The following is a 16,795-nucleotide window of genomic DNA, read 5'->3' on the forward strand; positions in this document are numbered from 1 at the left end:
GGTCAAAAGAGGAGAGGAGTGGAAAGAAGGAGGCAGAGAGGAATGAGTCAAAGGTAGACGTGGGGAGGTTAAAGTCGCCCAGCACTGTGAGAGGTGAGCCGTCCTCAGGAAAGGAGCTTATCAAGGTATCAAGCTCATTGATGAACTCTCCAAGGGAACCTGGAGGGCGATAAATGATAAGGATGTTAAGCTTGAAAGGGCTGGTAACTGTGACAGCATGGAATTCAAAGGAGGCGATAGACAGATGGGTAAGGGGAGAAAGAGAGAATGACCACTTGGGAGAGATGAGGATCCCGGTGCCACCACCCCGCTGACCAGAAGCTCTCGGGGTGTGCGAGAACACGTGGGCGGACGAAGAGAGAGCAGTAGGAGTAGCAGTGTTGTCTGTGGTGATCCATGTTTCCGTCAGTGCCAAGAAGTCGAGGGACTGGAGGGAGGCATAGGCTGAGATGAACTCTGCCTTGTTGGCCGCAGATCGGCAGTTCCAGAGGCTACCGGAGACCTGGAACTCCACGTGGGTCGTGCGCGCTGGGACCACCAGATTAGGGTGGCCGCGGCCACGCGGTGTGGAGCGTTTGTATGGTCTGTGCAGAGAGGAGAGAACAGGGATAGACAGACACATATAGATCTAATACAATCTGTAGATATCTTTGTTAGAAACAATACTATATTTCCCTTGACGGAGTAATGGCTCAACTTACCCCACTCTCCCCTATGGAGCAACACAAGCATGCAGACACAGACACACACTCCTCTCTAAACTCAGATTGACCATCACACAAATTGATCGCTGATTTTGGAGTTTTTTTCCTCCTACTTTTATTCATAGAGATTGGTCCATTTTTATTTGTAATGTTTCTTATTAAATGTCTCTTGCCAAACCAGTGGAGAGTTTTCATATTAGAATGAATAACTAGTTTGCAGTAGTTTCCTTAGTCCTCTGCATTGGAATGCCACACAGACCTAAAAGGAAGGGATTCCCAAACCTTCCATAACAAAGCCATCACCTACAGAAAATGAACCTCGAGAAGAGTCCCCGAAGCAAGCTGGTCCAGGGGGTCTGTTCACAAACAGACCCCACAGAGCCCATGGGCTGTTGCTCTGATCTGCTATACACACAAACACAAACAGACCCCACAGAGCCCATGGGCTGTTGCTTGATCTGCTATACACACACACTAACAGACCCCACAGAGCCCATGGGCTGTTGCTCTGATCTGCTATACACACAAACACAAACAGACCCCACAGAGCCCATGGGCTGTTGCTTGATCTGCTATACACACACACTAACAGACCCCACAGAGCCATGGGCTGTTGCTCTGATCTGCTATACACACAAACACAAACAGACCCCACAGAGGCCATGGGCTGTTGCTTGATCTGCTATACACACACTAACAGACCCCACAGAGCCCATGGGCTGTTGCTCTGATCTGTTTCACACACACACTAACAGACCCCACAGAGCCCATGGGCTGTTGCTCTGATCTGCTATACACACACACTAACAGACCCCACAGAGGCCATGGGCTGTTGCTCTGATCTGCTATACACACAAACACAAACAGACCCCACAGAGGCCATGGGCTGTTGCTTGATCTGCTATACACACACACTAACAGACCCCACAGAGCCTATGGGCTGTTGCTTGATCTGCTATACATACAGTACATATGGCCTGATTTGGTAGGGAGGAGGAGGAGGAGGAAGGACTAAAATAAGGGTAATTAAATAGTACTTGGAGGATGAGGATCCATTTATATTAGGCTGTGTGTCGTTGGGTCTCTGTTGTATATGCAACACACACACACACAAACACACAAATACACATTGTCGGATCTGTTGGATCTTTCTCGGTCTGTCGTATATACATCACACTCTTCTCTGTGATGGATGGATTCCATCCCTGGTGCGGTGCTGAATCACTTTAATTGGGCTGTTTTGCTAGGCTCAGGTCTTAATGCCAGAGCAGAGCTCCCCAGTCCACGGCGGCCGTCTGTGCCCATGTTTATGGCACCCACGTCCTTGTCAGCCCCATGAAAAACAGTCTCTCTGGCTCCTGCTACTGATGAAGCCTGGGAACTAAATCTGTTTGAAAGAGGCCATCACCATTCCCCTCGGTCGCTTATAGAACATTACACACCCAAGGACAGAGATTGGTCACTTTTGTTTAGATGTATTTCACTTGCTTTGGCAATGTAAACATGTGTTTCCCATGCCAATAAAGCCCTTTGAATTGAATTGAAATGAGCTTGTTGCAGAGAAACATATTAGCAAATCTATAATCTGTGATCACTATAGACATAGAGAGAGAGAGAACAGTATTTCAGTGAGAGAGAAACTAACACATTAGCTAGACTGTAAGCTGTCATCACTACAGGCTTAGTAGTGTAATGTAATGTAGTGTGTTGTTTTTCAGTTGAAGGAAGCTTTAAGATTCCCCTAGCCGTTTTACTGTGGCTGTGGGTCATCTCTTTAGAACAGCAGGCAAGCTTGGATTACTGCTCTCTTTGTCCTGCTTATGACAAAAGCCCTAATGACAGAGTAAATTCCACCATATCAAATGATTGGCCGTGGAGGTTAGAGACTCTATGTAACATAAAGGTTTAATTGCCTGCCAACTCCCTGCCCAGTTCTTTACGACACCTTTACCATTCATGTTTATACCTGACTCCCCTCTCTCTCCTTCTCTCTTTCTCCTTTCAGTTCAAGGCAAAGGGCTTTATTGGCATGGGACAAATATTGCCAAAGCAAGTGAAATAGATAATAAACAAAAGTGAAATAAACAATCAAAAATGAACTGTAAACATTACACTCTGATTGCACACTGTGATCTATCAAAGTTGGACTTGTTTTCAAATTCTTTGTGGATCAGTGTAATCTGAGGGAAATATGTGTCTCTAATATTGTCATACGTTTACCAGGAGGTTAGGAAGTGCTGCTCAGGTTCCACCTCATTTTGTGGGCAGTGTGCACATAGCCTGTCTTCTCTTGAGAGCCAGGTCTGCTTACGGAGGCTTCTCTCGATAGCAAGGCTATGCTGAGTCTGTACATAGTCAAATCATTCCTTAAGTTTGGGTCAGTCACAGTGGTCAGGTATTCTGCCATGGTGTACTCTCTGTTTAGTCCCAAATAGCATTCCAGTTTGCTCTGTTTTTTGGTAAATGATTTCCAATGTGTTAAGTAATTCTCTTTTTGTTTTCTCATTGTTTGGTTGGATCTAATTGTGTTGCTGTCCTGGGGCTCTGTGGGGTCTGTTTGTGTTTGTGAACAGAGCCCCAGGACCAGCTTGCTTAGGGGGCTCTTCTCCAGGTTAATTTCTCTGTAGGTGATGGCTTTGTTATGGAAGGTTTGGGAATCCGTTCCTTTTAGGTGGTTGTAGAATTTAATATAAGGCCCTCTTGCCTTGTCTCTCAGATCATTCACAGTTTTGTGGAAGTTTCCTGTGGTGCTGATGTTTAGGCCGAGGTATGTATAGTTTTTGTGTGCTCTTGGGCAACGGTGTCTAGATGGAATTTGTATTTGTGGTCCTGGCAACTGGACCTTTTTTGGAAAAAAAATATTTTTGTCTCACTGAGATTTATTGTCAGGGTCCAGGTCTGACAGAATCTGTGCAGAAGATCAAGGTGCTGCTGTAGGCTCTCCTTGGTTGGGGACAGAATAACCAGATCATCAGCAAACAGTAGACATTTGACTTCAGATTCTAGTAAGGTGAGACAGGGTGCTGCCAATTCCTTGATATATATTTTGAAGAGGGCGGTGTTCAAACTGCATCCCTGTCTCAGCCCACGGCCCTGAGGAAAGAAATGTATGTTTTTTGCCAATATTAACTGCACACTTGTTGTTTGAAATGTTATGTTGTCGTATGTTTTCCCCCCAACACCACTCTCCATCAATTTGTATAGCAGACCCTCATGCCAAATTGAGTCAAAAGCATTTTTTGAAATCAACAAAGCATGAGAAGACTTTGCCTTTGTTTTGGTTTCTTTGTTTGTCAATTAAGATGTGCGGGGTGAATACGTTTTCTGTCGTGCGGTAATTTGGTAAAACGACAATTTGACATTTGCTCAGTACATTGTTTTCACTGTGGAAATGTACGAGTCTGCTGTTAATGATAATGCAGAGGATTTTCCCAAGGTTGCTCTTAACCCATATCCCACAGTAGTTATTGGGGTCAAATTTGTCTCCACTTTTGTGGATTGGGGTGATCAGTCCTTAGTTCCAAATATTGAGGAAGATGCCAGAGCTGAAGTAGATGTTAAAGTGTGTAAGTATAGCCACTTGGAATTCGTGATTTGTATTTTGTTAAATGTAATTGGAGAATCCAGCGGGTTCTGGAAGTTTCCCTTCTTTCTCTCTCTCTGTCTCTCTCTCACTCACTCACTCACTCACTCACTCACTCACTCACTCACTCACTCACTCACTCACTCACTCACTCGCACACACACGCGCACACACACGCACACACACACTGTCTCTATCTCCCTCTCTTTCTCTGTTTTCCCTCTCTCATTCTCTATCTTCTCTCTCTCTCTCTCTCTTATTTTTGGACACGTGAAGGATTCTAAGAGGCCCCAGTGTTGATGACTGTGAAGCATGAGGCTTGTCTGATCAGATAAGATTGTCTTGATCTGTCAAACACTGATCTGTGTCTCCTGGAGCCCTGGAAAAGGTATGCTTCAGCAGAGACAGGTCACTGTGAGAGGGGAGAGATGGATAGTGGAGGAGATCGAGAGAAGGGAGGGAGGTAGTGGAGTAGAGAAGGAGAGAGTGAGGGAGAGATAGTGGAGGAGGGGAATTGGGGAGAGGGAGTGAGAGTCTGTCGTGGTGTGTGGGTGGTAAGGAGCGATTATCGCTAAACAAGGGCAACCTTGGTGCTTGAAGCCCACACTTTGGCATATATTTACTGCACAGAGAAAAGAGGCTCTGGACTCTCTCTCTTTCTTGTTACCTTCACAGTGCACATTGTAACGTCACAAATGGCAGTATACACATTCTTCTTGTCAAATTGCTACGAATTGAATGTCCCAGTTGTGTATTTGTTAGTTGTTAGTGACTTCTCCACGAGTGTAGTCTGCAACAATTAACTTGAACACTATAGTGCTTGTTAACAGTAGCACAGTTGTGGCCTCCCGGGTGGCGCAGTGGTTAAGGGTGCTGTACTGCAGCGCCAGCTGTGCCATCAGAGTCCCTGGGTTCGCGCCCAGGCTCTTTCGTAACCAGCTGCGACCGGGAGGTCCGTGGGGTGACGCACAATTGGCCTAGCGTCGTCCAGGTTAGGGAGGGCTTGGTCGGTAGGGATGTCCTTGTCTCATCGCGCATCAGCGACTCCTGTGGTGGGCCTGCTCACCAAGGTTGCCAGGTGCACGGTGTACCCTCCGACACATTGGTGCGGCTGGCTTCCGGGTTGGATGCGTGCTGTGTTAAGAAGCAGTACGGCTGGTTGGGTTGTGTATCGGAGGACGCATGACTTTCAACCTTCGTCTCTCCCGAGCCCGTACGGGAGTTGTAGCGATGAGACAAGATAATAGCTACTACAACAATTGGATGCCATGAAATTGGGGAGAAAAAGGGGTAAAATAAATAAATAAATAATAATAATAATAAAAACAGTAGCACAGTTGCATTTAAAAGCTATACTGAACAAAAATCTAAATGCATCATGTAAGGTGTTGGTCACATGTTTCATGAGCTGAAGTAAAAGATCCCAGAAGTGTTCCAAATGCACAAAAGCTTATTTCTCTCAAATGTTGTGCTCAAATGTGTTTACATCCCTGTTAGTGAGCATATTTTATTTTCTAAAATAATCCATCCATCTGACAGGTGTGGCTGTAATAATAACAATTAAACAGCATGATCATTACACAGGTGCACCTTGTGCTGGGGACAATAGAAAGCCACTCTAAAATGTGCAGTTTTGTAACACGACACGATGCTACTGCTGTCTCAAGTTTTGAGGGAGTGTGCAGTTGGCATGTCCTACTGCAGGAATGTCCACCAGAGCTGTTGCCAGATAATGTAATGTTCATTTCTGTACCATAAGCCACCTCCAACGTTATTTTAGAGAATTTGCCAGTAAGTCTAACCGGGCCTCACAACCACAGACCATGTGTAACCACGCCAGCCCAGGACTTCCACATCCAGCTTCTTCACCTGAGACCCACCACCCGGACAGCTGATGAAACTAAAGAGTATTTCTGTCTGTAATAAAGCCCTTTTGTGGGGAAAAACGTATTCTGATTGTTGGCGCTGGCTCCCTAGTGGGTAGAGTTATGCCCTCCCAGGCACACCCATAGCTGCACCAGTCATGTGAAATCCATAGATTAGGGCCTAATACATTTATATCAATGGACTTGACACCCTTATATGAACAGTAACTCAGTAAAATCCTTGAAATTGTTGCACGTTGCATTTATATTTTTTGTTCAGCATACAGCAGACAGTCTTCTCGCCTTCCATTTAACCCATATCCCTAAGGTATTTCCTTAATCCTGTTCAAGCAGAGCTGCCAGGCATGCTTCGATGCGTTTCAGGCAGGCAGCTATGTGTGAAGCTAACTGGAGCAAGACATATATACTGCCTTCTGCCATCCACGACCATAGAGCTGTATTAAAACTGCTTGAGCGACCGACCACCCGTCACAAAACTAAATGTTCCGAAAAGGATTGGAGTTGCTACGCTGCTAAAGGACAGGTTATGGGACACTCTTCATTAAAAAGAGATGGAGAGGGTGAGAGAGGGTGAGAGGGAGAGAGAGGGTGAGAGGGAGAGAGAGGGAGAGAGGGAGAGAGAGGGTGAGAGGGAGAGAGAGGGTGAGAGGGAGAGAGAGGGTGAGAGAGAGAGAGAGAGAGAGAGGGAGAGAGGGTGAGAGGGAGAGAGAGATGTAGTGGTATCAGGCACGCTGTCACAGTCAAGTGCCAGGAAGACAGTCATTTGATCACAGGAAATTATTAGATACATAGCACACAAAAAAATTGATAGGTATGGCAATTTTATAATGAGATGGGTTCGTGTCAATGTGGGTGTTGTACTCGCTGTGTTATAAGTGTCTCCTACTTAAAAGGATGTTTTCAGCTGCGGTCTCCACTTTCACTGTTGGAATAGCAGGCACTAGACAGTCTACTGTCATTTTCGTTTTGAAACAGAAGGGAGCTGTTATCCTCTAGCTGTAAGCCCATGCTGTTAGCATCAGGAGAAGGGCTCATTTATGTTTTATTCAGTGTCAGAGGCCTCTCTCTGTTTTACAAGGAATTATGAAATAAAGAAAAGTACAAGGTCAAGAAAAGGGAGATTTTCAATTTATTTTGGGAGACCTTTGCAACTGATGCCTGTCTCAGTGTTGCTATAGTATGCTGAAAGTTTCTCTGTTGCTGCTGTGGGTGAATTATAGGTTCCTCAAGCAACATCTGCCCACATAATTCATCTTGACAAAGCATCTCTGAGGCTTTCTTTAACTGAAATAAACACCACCGTTAAATGAATAACGCTAGATAAGACTGTCTCTAGAAGTCAACAAAATGCAACCTATGCCTAAGCAAATATACGTGACAAAGGAATATCTATAAATTCTTCAGTATCTATAACGAAAACAGGCCAGTTGCTCCTTATACAGTATTCAGTACATATAGTCACTCCAAGAGGAATAAGGTACTCAATGCGTCTAAGTCTATACAATCCCTGCAGGAATTGAACCCATGACCTTGGAGATGAAGGACCTTTGCTAACAGTCAATGGAGTGGTCTAGTTTCTTATTAATAGAACTGTGCAGCAGGGCAGAGTAGATTATCGCTTTAGTGTTGTCCATAGTCCTGTAGTCCAGTAGCACTGACCTTTCTGGTGTCAGTGAGTGAGTGAGTGACTCAAGCAGTGGAGTACCCTTTGACCTGCACTGTGTGACACATACTGCATAAACACTGCTTAGTCAGAGGCTGCATCCCAAAGGCAACATATTCCCTATATAGTGCACTTCTTTTAAAATAGAGAGCCATTTGGAGTACAGCCTCAGAGTCAGACATCCACTCACAAACACACAGCCTTGAAGCTCTATGTGGTACTCTGTGTACCGGCCTTCCAGTTCTACTCACTGACTCATTTAACACTGAGGTCAAACAGGCTAAAGGGCCTTTGATGTGTTCAGTTTGTCCCGAAGGGGCCACCGTCACACAGTCATGACCTCACCCAAAGAAGGATGCTGAGACTGGCAGCTACTCCAAGGCTACAAGGTAGTATAGAGTTCAGTACCGCCCCCACACCTACACCTCACATTCCCACCACCTCCTCCTTTAAAAACTAGAGTCAAGACTCACAACACATTCTATCAAAGAGCTTTTCCACTCAATTCCACTCAACTTAAGTCAAATGTACACTATTTTCTCATGGTTCACTGTGTAATGAGAATGTGTCAATCTTTCCCTTCACTCGTCTTCGGTTATTGACTCTGTGGTCAAGTGTTTTTATGGGTTGTGGAGATAATTTGTGTTATGTGATGACATAGCCTCCAGCTAAGATATTTCTGATAAACACATTTGAAGTGTTCTGTTTAGGGGGAGTACTCTCAACTACGATGTTTGCCATATCACATCTAATATCCCATCTAATATTCCATCTAATGTCACATGTAATGTCACATGTAATGTCATATGTAATGTCACATCTAATATCACATGTAATGTCACATCTAATGTCACATCTAATATTACATCTAATATCACATCTAATATTACCTCTAACATCACATTGAATATTGGATATAATATCACATCTAATGTTAGATCTGATATCACATCTAATGTTCGATCTAATATAACATCTAATGTTAGATCTAATATTAGATCTAATATCACATCTAATGTTAGATCTAATATCACATCTAATATTAAATCTAATATCACATCTAATATTACATCTAGTATCACATATAATATTAGATATAATATCACATCTAATATCACATCTAATATTACATCTAATATCACATCTAATATTACATCTAATATTACATCTAATATCACATCTAATATTACATCTAATATCACATCTAATATTACATCTAATATCACATCTAATATTACATCTAATATCACATCTAATATTACATCTAATATCACATCTAATATTACATCTAATATTACAACTAGTATCACATGTAATGCCACAACTAATGCTACAGAAAGTCAGTATCTCTTTCTGAGGTGTTTTTAGGATGGCACTTTAGTTTCTGGAATAGCTTATCCCATTCTATAGTTTTTCTTCCGAGCTACTAAGACTGCTACTAAGGAAATAGTGTGTGATCACAAAGTACAACTGGAATATGTTACGATTATGGCTCGCTCTAAACTCCAGACAGAATCCTTGCTAGTGAAGAAACACAGCACTTACTTTATGAAACAGAGACTGTTTCTCAGACTGTTTATTGTCCTTAGAGTTCGCTGTGCTATGATGATGCATCTTTCCTTGATTTAGTGCATAACCTGCACTTCCAATAGGGGACTAGCACTGCACCCCTGGTCTGCCCGCCCTGAAGCCCTTGTTTATGATAAGACTAATTTTTAAGAATCTAGAAAATGGAGTGTGCCCCTTTGTCTTTTATTTTCCGTTAGTCAGCAAGGTCGTGGAGCAGAATACAAATGCCCTGTGTCTCTGAATCAATTATTCTGTGGTACCTGCTATGTGTTGTGTGAGAGAGAGAGAGCGAGAGAGAGAGAAAATCAAATCTCCATCAGCCATTACTGCCTTTACTCAGAAGAGAAATAGCCTCTACTGGCTGAGTCTGGAATGGAGGGGGCGAGCCTAGGAGGGTGGCTGGGAGGGGGCTGTAGGGTTTAAGGGGCTCTAGCCAGCTTTATTTCAAAGGGAAGTGTGAATGAAGGGAATAGGTGGTGCAGGTACCTCACGGCAAAAAATAAAAATGTAATCTCCAGACCGGCTGCTGAATAAGCAAAAGGGCTCTAACCTCTGAAGGTGAAATGTAATCTCAACTCAATGACAGGCACATTACATCAGCACAGGACAGCTAAACCACCAGCCAATAGCTATGGGTGTCTCTCTCTCTACTTCTGTCTGTGTCTCTGTCTCTCTGTCTGTCTCTCTGTCTCTCTCTCTGTCTTTCTCTCCCTCTGTTTCTCTTAGACACACACACACACACACACACACACACACACACACACACACACACACACACACACACACACACACACACACACACACACACACACACACACACACACACACACACACACACACACACACACACACACACACACACACACAGACAGACAGACACACACACTCCCCCACTTTCTTTCTCTCTAGATGATGAGAGCTTGTTATCATCATCCCATTGAAGACCGACTTAGACTTCAGAGTTACTTCCTACACCCTATAGCTCAGAGGATTTTTCTTGTTATTTCTCATCTTCCTTTTTGTGTTGGTTCATATAATCTCATCCTGGCTTGGATGTCACCCACTATTGGCCATCTGAAATATCTGAACAAAAAGCATCAATCATACCAATGGAATAACAAGGTAGTCGATTTGTGTCTCAAAATCTTGCAGGCCACTTTCTAAGAATGATGAATTTGTTGGGAACCTTTATGTTTTGTCAAGGGTTGGGATATACATATTGACATGTTTTCAGACACAGTACATGTTTGCAAGAGGCTGGAATGACGTTGCAGGTAAGTTATCGGGATTGTCTTTTGATATTTCTCTTCCCCTGATCGATAAACCCACACAGCAAGTACACCAGCAGGGATGTCCCAACCAACACAGATTGCCCCTCAGGACTAGGAGCTGTGCTCCCCTGCTCACTAGATGGGGCTGTGGAGAGCAACCACCCTCCCTCCATCCATCTACCTGTATCCATTGCTCCATCCCCTTTCCCTCCCCCTCTAGTTTCCTCTCCCAGTCTTCCAGTCACTAATCACCTGGAGACTGAGCATGCCGCTGTTGCAGTGCCTGTAGGATGGCCTATGGCCCTTTTCTTACCTACAGAGAAAAAAAAGTTCAATCTTTTTTTTTGTTCCATCTATGCTGTTCTGTGTTTGACTTCCTCTCTCCCTCCCTCCTGTCTGCTTCCTGTCATCAGTGGAACGTTGAGGATACCATGGACTATGTGAGTAGGAGGAGTGTGTAGTGTGTGCTGGGTGCGATGCAGTTTGAAGGTCCATGGGCCCATGGGGAGCTCTCTTTGTTCTCTCTCCCTATCCTCTCCCAATCCCTCTCCCTTTCTCTCTGTCTGGGGACTAACACTCTCTCCTTCCCTTAACCTCAAGCAGTCAGACTCGTAGGAGCATTTCACTTTAGAAAGAAAGAGCTAGACAGGGAGCACATAGTATGTGAAATAAGATTTTCCACGTCAGAATAATTCATGTAATGTGTACCTGTAATAGGGTAAAGTGCCTCTTCTTCCTTAAAACAGATTTCTATGATATGAGTCATAACCTATACATGACCTTAACTGAGCATTATTATCATGCTACAGTTTATCTCATAAGTTCTCTAGCTATAGCCTAGTCCTATTCATGTCTTCCACTCCACTCTCTTCCATCCTAGGCCATTTTCACTGCACCTCTATCTCTACTCTCTGTTTTCACTATCTACAGTATCTTTTTCTCGCTGGATCTTCTCTTTCTAGCTAGATCTTAATTTACACATACAGATAACTGCCAAAATAAAGGAAACACTTGGGTAAATGAGGGATATAAAGTATATTGAAAGCAGGTTCTTCCATACAGGTGTCGTTCCTGAGCAGTTCCTAAGCAATTAACATCCTATCATGCTTAGGGTTGTGTATAAAAATGCTGGGCAGGCCCAGATGCCGATTATTTTGGCTACCATGGCTATGCCCCCATAGGATGACAATGCGCCCATTCGCAGGGCACGAGTGGTCACTGAATGGTTTGATGAGCATGAAAATGATGTAAACCATATGCCCTGGTCATCTTAGACACCAGATCTCAACCCAATTGAACACATATGTGAGATTCTGGAGCGGCTCCTGAAACACCGTTTTCCACTACCGTCAACAAAACACCAAATTATGGAATTTCTTGTGGAATAATGGTGTTGCATCCCTCCAATAGAGTTCCAGACACTTGCAAAATCTATGCCAAGGAGCATTGAAGCTGTTCTGGCTCGTGATGCACAACACCCTATTCAGGCACTTTATGTTGGTGTTTCCTTTATTTTGGCAGTTACATGTAGATAGTAATGCTTCTCCACCTTTACTCTCTGTCAGTCTGTCAGTCGTCAATCAGTCAGCAACCTTCTTACAGCAGGTCCCTTTCTCGTCCAATTGAACATTTCACTTGTCACAAAACAGGAACAACATTTATTTTTAGGAATTCTCATGGAAATGTATTTGTCTCATTTCTTCCTTAAAATGCTTCTCCTTTCCTCCTTATGCTTCTTACTTACCAAGTGTGTTGTGTGAGGAAGGTGGGTGGTGCTGGGAGTGTGGAGGGTGTTGGTGTACGGCTCAGAGTGTGGAGGGTGTTGGTGTACGGCTCAGAGTGTGGAGGGTGTAGGTGTACAGCTCAGAGTGTGGAGGGTGTTGGTGTACGGCTCAGAGTGTGGAGGGTGTTGGTGTACGGCTCAGAGTGTGGAGGGTGTTGGTGTACGGCTCAGAGTGTGGAGGGTGTTGGTGTACGGCTCAGAGTGTGGAGGGTGTTGGTGTACGGCTCAGAGTGTGGAGGGTGTTGGTGTACGGCTCAGAGTGTGGAGGGTGTTGGTGTACGGCTCAGAGTGTGGAGGGTGTAGGTGTACGGCTTGAAGTGGGGGAGTGTGGAGGGTTTAGGGAGGGGAGTGTGTGAGAAATCTAGTTGGGGGGTGGAGCGCAGGGGGTTCTCAGGCAGAACTGTGAGTTCTAGTCCGTGTCCCAACTGCCCCCCTATTCCATTTAGTGTACTACTTTTGAATAGAGTCTGTGCCCTGGTCAAAAGTAGTGCACTGTAAGGGAATATTTGGGATGCAGGCCTAGTCTGCAGCACTCCTTCAGTCACCTCTACTCTGCCTCAGCTTTGATATGAACACAGACATATTTCAATACACTTCAAGTGGGGGAAGGCAGCTCCACTCAACGCTGCTGAGGCTGGTGAGAGAGTCCTGCTGAAGACATGATGCATACTGCACAATGTGTGCCATACTGTGTGTGTTTGATCATGGTTTGAACATGGGGTGTGTGAGTGTGTATGTTTGAAGCGTTACAGCTGTAAATACTCTTGCGTTTAGGTTCGACAGGAATAAAGGTGTCCTTATGGATTATGTGTGTGTAATTGTCTTGGACAGCCAGCCACACATAGTATTGATTTACCATACCATACCTGCCACAAACACACACACACACACACACACACACACACACACACACACACACACACACACACACACACACACACACACACACACACACACACACACACACACACACACACACACACACACACACACACACACACACACACACACACACACACAGAGGCATGGGTGTTGTTATAATAGTCCTGACCTGGCCTTTGCTGTGCACTGTCAAACAGAAACCAGAAACATTCCTGAGCTCTCTGCTGTCATTCTTGAATCACCTGAACCACACTTCCTGGCTTTTACTAAAAAGTGGATTTACATATTGAGTAACAGCTGAGATGGTGTGAGTGCTGCTGAATGTCATGCCACGTTGTGTTGTGGAATACATTTTGACTCCCGCTAATTGAGTGTGCTGTGAATTCCTGCTCTTGTATGTTTCTGTTGTGTTATGGAAGGTGCACACGGCCCAGTGATACAGACTGTTGATTTGTTGGTCTGTATGTTTCTGTTGTGTTATGGAAGGTGCACACGGCCCAGTGATACAGACTGTTGATTTGTTGGTCTGTATGTTTCTGTTGTGTTATGGAAGGTGCACACGGCCCAGTGATACAGACTGTTGATTTGTTGGTCTGTATGTTTCTGTTGTGTTATGGAAGGTGCACACGGCCCAGTGATACAGACTGTTGATTTGTTGGTCTGTATGTTTCTGTTGTGTTATGGAAGGTGCACACGGCCCAGTGATACAGACTGTTGATTTGTTGGTCTGTATGTTTCTGTTGTGTTATGGAAGGTGCACACGGCCCAGTGATACAGACTGTTGATTTGTTGGTCTGTATGTTTCTGTTGTGTTATGGAAGGTGCACACGGCCCAGTGATACAGACTGTTGATTTGTTGGTCTGTATGTTTCTGTTGTGTTATGGAAGGTGCACACGGCCCAGTGATACAGACTGTTGATTTGTTGGTCTGTATGTTTCTGTTGTGTTATGGAAGGTGCACACGGCCCAGTGATACAGACTGTTGATTTGTTGGTCTGTATGTTTCTGTTGTGTTATGGAAGGTGCACACGGCCCAGTGATACAGACTGTTGATTTGTTGGTCTGTATGTTTCTGTTGTGTTATGGAAGGTGCACACGGCCCAGTGATACAGACTGTTGATTTGTTGGTCTGTATGTTTCTGTTGTGTTATGGAAGGTGCACACGGCCCAGTGATACAGACTGTTGATTTGTTGGTCTGTATGTTTCTGTTGTGTTATGGAAGGTGCACACGGCCCAGTGATGCAGACTGTTGATTTGTTGGTCTGTATGTTTCTGTTGTAGCCTTTCTTTTTTTGTTGTTTATATATTGTTGTTGGCCAATTTACTGTTTGTGCATTCATGCATACCTGTGTGTGTGTGTGTGTGTGTGTGTGTGTGTGTGTGTGTGTGTGTGTGTGTGTGTGTGTGTGTGTGTGTGTGTGTGTGTGTGTGTGTGTGTGTGTGTGTGTGTGTGTGTGTGTGTGTGTGTGTGTGTGTTGGTGGATACTATCCCACTTCCTCTGTATAGAGATTCATATTCTGATACCATCCTAGAATAAACAGACAGAGGTCCCGGACTCACCTTACAGTGTCACAGGGAAATCAAACCCATCCCATCCATCCTTCACAGAAACAGAAAGTCCCCCTGGGACTGGAATGCTCTGTTCCGGAGTCTTTTGACATCATCTGTGAGAGGAAAGAAAAATGTATCAGAGTGGCAGGAGAATCTGTTCCTAATGCCAGACAGGTTCAGATGTAGGTTCTTCATTTTAGCAGTTTGCTAAAAAAGGAAAATAATTTCCTGCAGCAACAGGAAATGTGGATAATAATTCATGGACATTTGTGTAGTAGAAATGTACTTCTTTAAAAACTTTTTAAACATCAAATACAAGTACAAGTTTTAAATATCCTACATTGCAACAGGGTCGTCAAATTAAGATCCTACATCTGAAGATCTGATGGTGAGGGTTAGGTTTAGGGTGAGGGGTAGGCCTTCCTGGTGATCGAGGTGGAGGGTTAGGGTGAGGGGTAGGCCTTCCTGGTGATCGAGGTGGAGGGTTAGGGTGAGGGGTCGGCCTTCCTGGTGGTGGAGGGTTAGAGTGAGGGGTAGGCCTTCCTGGTGATCGAGGTGGAAGGTTAGGGTGAGGGGTAGGCCTTCCTGGTGATGGAGGGTTAGGGTGAGGAGTAGAACTTCCTGGTGATGGAGGGTTAGGGTGAGGGGTAGGCCTTCCTGGTGGTGGAGGGTTAGGGTGAGGGGTAGGCCTTCCTGGTGATCGAGGTGGAGGGTTAGGGTGAGGGGTCGGCCTTCCTGGTGATGGAGGGTTAGGGTGAGGGTGAGGGGTAGGCCTTCCTGGTGATGGAGGTGGAGGGTTAGGGTGAGGGGTAGGCCTTCCTGGTGATGGAGAGTTAGGGTGAGGGGTAGGCCTTCCTGGTGATGGAGGGTTAGGGTTAGGGGTCGGCCTTCCTGGTGATGGAGGGTTAGGGTGAGGGGTAGGCCTTCCTGGTGGTGGAGGGTTAGGGTGAGGGGTAGGCCTTCCTGGTGATCGAGGTGGAAGGTTAGGGTGAGGGGTCGGCCTTCCTGGTGATGGAGGTGGAGGGTTAGGGTGAGGGGTAGGCCTTCCTGGTGATGGAGGGTTAGGGTTAGGGGTCGGCCTTCCTGGTGATGGAGGGTTAGGGTTAGGGGTCGGCCTTCCTGGTGATGGAGGGTTAGGGTTAGGGGTCGGCCTTCCTGGTGATGGAGGGTTAGGGTTAGGGGTCGGCCTTCCTGGTGATCGAGGTGGAGGGTTAGGGTGAGGGGTAGGCCTTCCTGGTGGTGGAGGGTTAGGGTGAGGGTTAGGCCTTCCTGGTGATGGAGGTGGGGGTTAGGGTGAGAGGTAGGCCTTCCTGGTGGTGGAGGGTTAGGGTGAGGGGTAGGCCTTCCTGGTGATCGAGGTGGAGGGTTAGGGTGAGGGGTCGGCCTTCCTGGTGATCGAGGTGGAGGGTTAGGGTGAGGGGTAGGCCTTCCTGGTGATGGAGGTGGAGGGTTAGGGTGAGGGGTAGGCCTTCCTGGTGATTGAGGTGGAGGGTTAGGGTGAGGGGTAGGCCTTCCTGGTGATGGAGGGTTAGGGTGAGGGTTAGGCCTTCCTGGTGATGGAGGTGGGGGGTTAGGGTGAGAGGTAGGCCTTCCTGGTGATGGAGGGTTAGGGTGAGGGGTAGGCCTTCCTGGTGATTGAGGTGGAGGGTTAGGGTGAGGGGTAGGCCTTCCTGGTGATGGAGGGTTAGGGTGAGGGGTAGGCCTTCCTGGTGATGGAGGTGGAGGGTTAGGGTGAGGGGTAGGCCTTCCTGGTGATGGAGGGTTAGGGTGAGGGGTAGGCCTTCCTGGTGATTGAGGTGGAGGGTTAGGGTGAGGGGTCGGCCTTCCTGGTGATGCAGGTGGAGGGTTAGGGTGAGGGGTAGGCCTTCCTGGTGATGGAGATGGAGGATTAGGGTGAGGGG

The 16,795-nt window shown here is 45.7% G+C and overlaps 1 protein-coding gene across 15 annotated transcripts in view; it reads left to right on the forward strand.

The window, feature by feature from the left end:
- Nucleotides 1-16,795, forward strand: part of ptprfa (protein tyrosine phosphatase receptor type Fa) — a 346,903-nt gene that overhangs the window by 225,876 nt on the left and 104,232 nt on the right. For 9 of the 15 annotated variants that reach the window (XM_052461048.1, XM_052461037.1, XM_052461059.1 and 6 more), the window contains one exon: nt 11,090-11,116. The exons of the other annotated variants lie outside the window; for them this stretch is intronic. In XM_052461048.1, coding sequence (XP_052317008.1) covers nt 11,090-11,116 — 27 coding nt within the window. The remainder of the gene's footprint in view (nt 1-11,089; nt 11,117-16,795) is intronic. 15 annotated transcript variants of the gene reach the window in all.

This window comes from Oncorhynchus keta, chromosome 1, assembly GCF_023373465.1.
Source record: "Oncorhynchus keta strain PuntledgeMale-10-30-2019 chromosome 1, Oket_V2, whole genome shotgun sequence".
NCBI classification, from domain to species: domain Eukaryota; kingdom Metazoa; phylum Chordata; class Actinopteri; order Salmoniformes; family Salmonidae; genus Oncorhynchus; species Oncorhynchus keta.